This window comes from Spinacia oleracea, chromosome 1, assembly GCF_020520425.1.
Source record: "Spinacia oleracea cultivar Varoflay chromosome 1, BTI_SOV_V1, whole genome shotgun sequence".
Taxonomy (NCBI): Eukaryota; Viridiplantae; Streptophyta; class Magnoliopsida; order Caryophyllales; family Amaranthaceae; genus Spinacia; species Spinacia oleracea.
Genome location: NC_079487.1, coordinates 101,584,314 through 101,591,274, shown reverse-complemented (window position 1 = coordinate 101,591,274; position 6,961 = coordinate 101,584,314). Strand labels below are relative to the sequence as shown.

Below are 6,961 nucleotides of genomic sequence, written 5' to 3'. Positions count from 1 at the left end.
TTGAATTGCACAATATGACAACACGAGATCAAACACGACATGTTTGAGATATGTTTTTTTTATAGGAAAAAAGAACTAGGTTAACCCCTTTGAGAAGGTAAACCTTGAAAGGATGATGGGGGGAGAGGGAACGATTAAAAAACGAAAACCATAACGACATAAAAGGACAAGAGCTTTCTTTTGTCGTCAAGAATGATGTCGTTTGATTTGCGTCCCGGTAAAAATGAATGATAAAAAATGAATCTAAATTTGATAAATCTCGATAAGCATCCTCAATGAGCTCACTAATCTCCTGCGAAACCTGTCAAAACTTGTTCATTGAATTGATCACCACCAAGTATCCCATTCGATAGTGAGATTTTTACGTCCCATGTTTGACCGAAAATGATGTTGTTTTATGTGACCACGCAAGTATAGGTGTGGCTCAAATAGTTGCTCTTGGATACTGCTCCAGTTGCCACTTGCCAGTTCTAAGTTACAAGAATTACGTTAGTTTTGGGTTTTTGATAAAAAAAAGGCCAATGGCTCCTAATTTCATCAACGTGTAAACAGAAGTTAGAATTTACAATAGTAATAATCTTATCAAGTTGTAGCTTGAAGAATTTTTACTATGACCTTGACTGGATATGGGCCATATGGCCCGGTCTTAATTTAACCTGAACCATCATATCCGAGTTGGATAAAAGTACTACTCCGTACTTCGTATTTGACTTTGACCCTTCTTGACACTAATATTCAAAATTACTTGATCTATTCAGATTGATGAAGTCTTGACATAGAAGTCGTTTGGTATGTGGAAATGAGAATTTGGGGAATATAAGAAAGGAAATGAATTGGTAATTTAAGAAAATATTACCTTTCCCATGTTTGTTTAATGATAGGAATAGAGTGGGAATAAATAAGCACAAATTCTTACTCCGTATTTAAAAGTTGTGTGCGATAAATATTGTACGTAGGAGTAAAAGTTGACTCACAATGCCTAAGAGTTACTCCGATATGACACTATAGGTAAATTATTTAATTTTTAGTGATAAAATTTTAATTTAAATAAAAAGTATTCTTTCAAAATCACTAATAATTCATAAGGGTTACTATTTAAAATTAACCTTTTAAAATGTTTAAAATTATCTATTTAAAGTTAACCTTTTAAAATGTTTATGCGTCAATTTTTTTTCAAAATATAAAATTTAGTCAACATATTAAAAATTACAAAAAATCGAGTATAACTCATCCCCATCTACAATAAATTTGTTGTACACCTTGTGCGTGCAAGACATTTTGATAAATAAAAGATAAATCACTAAAACACCCGACCTTCACAATATTATTCCTTTTGGTTTCATTAATGACAAGTTTGTCAATTTATTTTCCATATCAATTCTCTACCCTCTCCATGGGAATTAAAACGGAGGTAATATACCCCTTTATTTCTCATTCCTAATTGCACTTTCATTTCCCATTTCCGCAAATATGAGAATTAAAATTGCCCCGATTTTCTTTTTGATCATTCTATTTGAGTTTTCCTATCCCATTTTGTTATGCGACCCTCACATTTTCTTATCTCACACGCTATTGTTTAATGTAGAAAAAAAGAATAAACCTACTCACCCAGTCCTTTACTTTATCCAAATCTTAAAGAAAGTGAAAATAAAAACATTCGAATTAATCTTTTAGAGACGGTGTGAGTAAAGATTACTCCTGTAGTTTATGCTAAAATTTGTGATGACACAAAGAGCTTATTCACTTTGGGAAATTAAAGAAGGTCGAGGTCCTGCATGTTACCATAAAAAAAATAGGGTATACCTAGCTAGCTAGCTTTAACTTTTTATACATAAAATTGATATATAGCTTACTCTTTCAACAAGCTAGAATGAATTTGTTCCCCCTACTAGACAGACTTAAAGCTAATTAAAAAAAAAAAAGAAGATACAATTGAATAAAGATGAAGGACCAACAGAAACTCTTCCTTATAAAGAAGTCCAGCATCCTATTCTTTCATTCTTCATTATTCGTATTCTACAACCTCATTTACAAGCTAAGTTAAGAATGTTTCACTCTCAAAATGAAAGGTCTTCATCTTCTATGTGTACTCAAAATGATTCTGGACTCATCCTCACCACCGATCCTAAACCTCGTCTTCGTTGGACTCTCGAGCTCCATGACCGCTTCGTCGACGCCGTTGCTCAGCTTGGTGGCCCTGATAGTAATTATAATTAATACCTCTTCTTAATTACCATGCCTTCATTCATTAATATTTCATACTATATGCATGTTTTTCTCTAATTTTTTAGGGTTTTTTTTAACATGTTTTTTCAAATTTTGATTTCAGAGGCTACACCTAAGACTATCATGAGAGTAATGGGTGTAAAAGGGCTCACTTTGTACCACCTCAAGAGCCATCTTCAGGTTTATTATTTGAGTTTTTATATATTAGGGTTATTTTGCTTAATTACTGGATTACTCCCTCCGTTTCTGAATAAATGCTTTTTTATATATTACTTTTGACTTAATCCTTTTACTAATATGTGTAAAAACATGTTATCATATAATATACTATGTTATTGGATTAGACACAATGTATATTTTTGTAATATCAACTTTTTATAACTTTTATTACTCCGTAATATATAATCTGATATGACAGTGGCTAAAATTGTGCGTTGACAAGTGTGTTAATCAAACTGATGCATTTATTCAGAAACGGATGGAATATTTGCATTTGAATTCTTTGATTAATTTGACCAATTTAACACTTTTTTTTGTTTCTTTTATACTTTCAAATAGAAATTCAGGTTGGGAAAGCATCCTCATAATAAGGACTTCAATGATCATTCAATTAAGGATGGTAAGAGAGGTGACGGACCATTAATTAATAAGTTAATGCCAAGTGTTTTAAATGTTCCATTCGTGTAATATATTCATATGTTTCCACTTAATTAATATCATCGTTTCAATTTAATTGTCACATTTTCATCACTTCCCCTCTAAATACAATAACGCAAACAAGACCTAGCATACTGCTATTTTCTCACCACGTCTTTAAATCGAAAGGAATGCAATTTTACATTTATAAGTCCAGAAACAATACGGAGTAAGTATTCTTGTGTAATTTATTTTTTGATATATATATTTATTAATTACTGATAAACTCATTTTTTTTAGGAAAGGTGAAAATGTTTAATAAAAATTTGATCAAATTAAGAGAAGTAAATACAAAGTTGTCTAGATGTGTAAGCTTAAATTTATACTACGTAACAGAATTAAAATTGGTAGAATAAAATAAAAACTCAAAAGATAAAGTAGAACATTATTTGTTTGATGATCGAATGAGGATTAGTGACATTACAAATTACAAATAGGTAAGGAAATTAAATTTGTGATCTATTAAACACGTTACGAAAGTTGTTCGTGATTGTTAAGTATTGTTATGTTTATTATGTAGGTGTGTCTTCGGCGTTGGATGGTCAAAGGAACACTCCATCTTCATTTATGTGCCGCAATAATATGAACGAGTATGTTTCTTTTTCTAATATTGTATTTTGTCATATGAACACGTACCACTTTATTAAGAAACTTCTAATTGAAGTAACCTTAAAATTATTTAAGAATCATCCACAAAAATCTTTTTATCTGGCGGCATGTATTGTTCCTTTTGCACTTTTCCATTTAATTATTTCCTCATCGATCTTTTTCTTTAATATTCTTTTAATAAATTTTGAATTTTTATATTATATTATATTATATTGTTCATTTCATAAATGAAGTTTTGTGTTTTACCAATTGCAGCAACAGTTCGCACATAAGTGATGCTATCCAAATGCAAATGGAGGTGCAAAGAAGACTCCAAGAGCAATTGGAGGTGAGCCCAAATTTTTATACCATAACATCTCTAATAGAGTATAAAATTAAATATATTAATGAATAAAGTCGTACATTTTCAAACATGTATAACTTTCAAAACGTATTATTGTTAAAAGGAAACAGAGGAAATATATAGGAATAAAAACTTTATGAATTTCAAGCATTTGTGTAATTAGGTGCAAACACGCAATGTCATCCACAAGAAATTGTACTATTAACGATGGGAAATCCCGTTATTAAAGGGCAATAATTGTCGATTAATGACGTGATTTCCTGTCGCAAATCCGTCATAAAAGGGGACCGTCATTAATGGAAAATCACGTCGTTCACCCGTCGTAAAAGACATTTGCGACGGTCGTTGCCGTCTTTGTTTGGTTGTTAGCCCCGTCGCAAAAGGCTTTTGCGACAGGATTTTTGACCCGTCTTTATTAGGTTGTCATTAAATATACAAATTCTTGTAGTACATGTACACTCTCAGTTCCACAAAATTTCTCACTTTTTACTTACGTGTGGTCTCTCATGTATTACTTTGATCGTTCAATTTTTCAATTGCAAATTAATAAAAATTACAAAAATTTAATTTTTCAAAAATTTACATTGAAACGAATCCAATGAAATTACGCGGGTTTATAATATGTTAATTCCAAATGGCAGGTCCAAAGGCATCTACAACTAAGGATCGAGGCACAAGGGAAGTACATGCAAAACATAATAGAGAAAGCATGTCAAACATTAGCAGGAGAAACAAACTTAGCAACTAATAATAATTTCTCTAATATAAATTGCATTGAAGAATCTCAATCTCAGATCGTCTATGGAGGAGATCAACCACTAATCCAGCATTGTATGGACACGACGAACCGAGCATCGTCTAATTACGAAAATGCAGGTCAATTAGGGAAGAAGAGACCAAATCCATACAATAATAATGGCATTAATAATAATAATGGTAAGAGCCCTATGATTTGGTTTGAAGATTTACGCCTTCAAGAACAACTTGGCCCCTCTGCCAATTGAATTATTACAACATTGTTATAGAAGATGGTTGTGGCTTGTTAGTAGGAGAAGATCATATATACATGTACGTCTTAACTACAAGAAAAAGAAAAGAGAAACTCATTTTATATTTTGTACATCTTTGACACTTATTGTCCTCTAGCTTATGATTATTATACCTTAGCTTGTGTTTTGTTGAATTAATTGTAATTGCTTGTTACATTAATCATATTTTGAATTGCTAAGAGCACCTTATACAATTAAAGTTTGTATTAATTGAAATATATACTACTTTGACATGTAATAAATTTATCATATTCCTTACCCTCCCTTTCCCGCCCACCCGCTGTGAAAAAATGGGTAGATCTTAAATAAGACTGTTATACACATAATATTGTTGATGTCATCATTTTAAAAAATAGATACAATGATGACAGAGTGTAACTATATACTCCAACTTGATTAGAAATTATAACTAATTGATACTACCTTCGTTTCAGAAAGTTTTTTACGCTTTAGAAAATGTGTCCAAAGTATAAAAATTATGACCGTAAATTCTCACCATTATATACATCAAAACGTTACAGGTAAGATCTTGTTAGATTGGTCTCGGGATGTATTTTCATAATATCAAATTTTTATAATTTTTTCACATACGAAATTGAATATATTAATAGTTAAATATTGCATTGGATTCCGTGCAAATATTAACTGTAAAGGTCTTTTTGAAACGGAGGTAGTAGAAAATATAACTACTCTCTATTTGATTGTAGAGTATATATAATTAATTCAATACAAATATTGGATATAAAAAATACAATAATTTGGTAAGGATCGGAGTTGATTTTTACACATAAGACCGTCATGTATAAGTTGTTTTTTTATTCTACTTATGGTGTATTTGTATTAGGTATTTAAAATCCATTACCTCTTTCTAATAACATGCTTTGTACAAACACCAACCAATAAGTTAATAAATAATTTAATAAAACGTAATGAACCACCTAAAAAATTACTCCCTCCATTTCTTTTTGATCTTCCTGTTTCTATAAATGTCGTTCCTATTTGATCTTCCTGTTTCTATTTTGGGACATGACTTTTTACCATAAATTTCCCCACCATCCCTTATTTAATTCATTCACATTTCCCTATTCACCCACCCAACCCCACTTTTATGATTTTTTATTACTTTCATAAAAATATCTTCTCTCTCCTTCATTTCTTTATTACTTTCTTCATTTATTTATTATTTTCTCTTACACTCAATCATTACTCTTACACCCAATCATTAAAAGATTGCAGTTTCTTAATTTCCACCCAAAACTCCAAACAGGAAGATAAAAAAGAAACGGAGGGAGTACTAAATAGTGCACAAAACATCTTAAATTATCCGATCCACTAAACACCAAGTTTGTTCTCCTTATCATTTGAACTCTAATAACATTAATAAATAACTTTTTGAAGCAATTATTAAAAGCAAATACTTAGTACAATAAAGATATTTGAGTATTTTATTGCGGTAAACTAATCAACAGTTCCAAGTAAAATAAACAACAAATTTCCAATTCAGGTGTTTGACTCGTGAGAATTAGTCCCTCCGCTCCTTTTTCATGGTATAACCAAAATTCATTTTATTAAAGTTGAGTGTATGTAAAATGTGCACATGAGTTGATTAAGTGGACCTAAGAAAAGAAACACACCTTACTCCGTTCGTACCTAAATATTTTTCCTGTTTCTTTTTAAGGTTTTCCAAAATGATCTTCTTATTTATTTTCTTTCCTATTTAATCTCCTCTTTTATTCCCATTACACCCTTATCAAAACATTTTAAATACCATAATTGTCCAAATTTTGTCAAAAAATAAATAAATATATGTGCAAGAAATTATTGTATTATTATATTCCTTGAAATCATTTTTTTGGGGTGATTTTGAGTGTAATATGTGTTCTTATAACCTCGAATTCTATTCGTTTACAATAAAAGACCTTGTAATCTCCTTGGTTTATGTTTGGATGAATTAATGAGTTGACAACCCTTGCAACGTAACTGTTTTGTTTTCTGGTGAAAAAAGAATAATACTTCCTCTGTTCCGACAATATCACAT

General features: G+C 30.6%; 1 protein-coding gene across 2 annotated transcripts; it reads left to right on the top strand.

Annotated features, from left to right (window-relative positions):
* The first annotated feature begins 1,938 nt into the window (after positions 1-1,938).
* Positions 1,939-5,061, top strand: LOC110803268 (myb family transcription factor IPN2-like). Of its 2 annotated transcripts, none has more exons than XM_056837718.1 (6): positions 1,939-2,203; positions 2,330-2,406; positions 2,785-2,854; positions 3,443-3,512; positions 3,787-3,859; positions 4,516-5,061. In XM_056837718.1, exons 1-6 carry the CDS (start codon positions 2,047-2,049, stop codon positions 4,876-4,878), a joined length of 810 nt encoding a protein of 269 aa, XP_056693696.1. In that variant the 5' UTR covers positions 1,939-2,046; the 3' UTR covers positions 4,879-5,061. The 2 variants fall into 2 exon arrangements, with proteins under 2 accessions (XP_056693696.1, XP_021864458.2); XM_022008766.2 differs by having other exon boundaries at positions 1,949-2,203; positions 2,785-2,845.
* Positions 5,062-6,961: the final 1,900 nt, after the last annotated feature.

What these genes read in the sequence shown, in the direction of transcription:
- LOC110803268 (XM_056837718.1), top strand. Translation starts at nt 2,047, where the DNA reads ATGTTTCACTCTCAAAATGAAAGGTCTTCATCTTCTATGTGTACTCAA. An exon ending in AATTAAGGATGGTAAGAGAG is followed by an intron (nt 2,855 to 3,442) that starts GTGACGGACCAT and finishes TTTATTATGTAG; the next exon opens with GTGTGTCTTCGGCGTTGGAT. An exon ending in GACTCCAAGAGCAATTGGAG is followed by an intron (nt 3,860 to 4,515) that starts GTGAGCCCAAAT and finishes TCCAAATGGCAG; the next exon opens with GTCCAAAGGCATCTACAACT.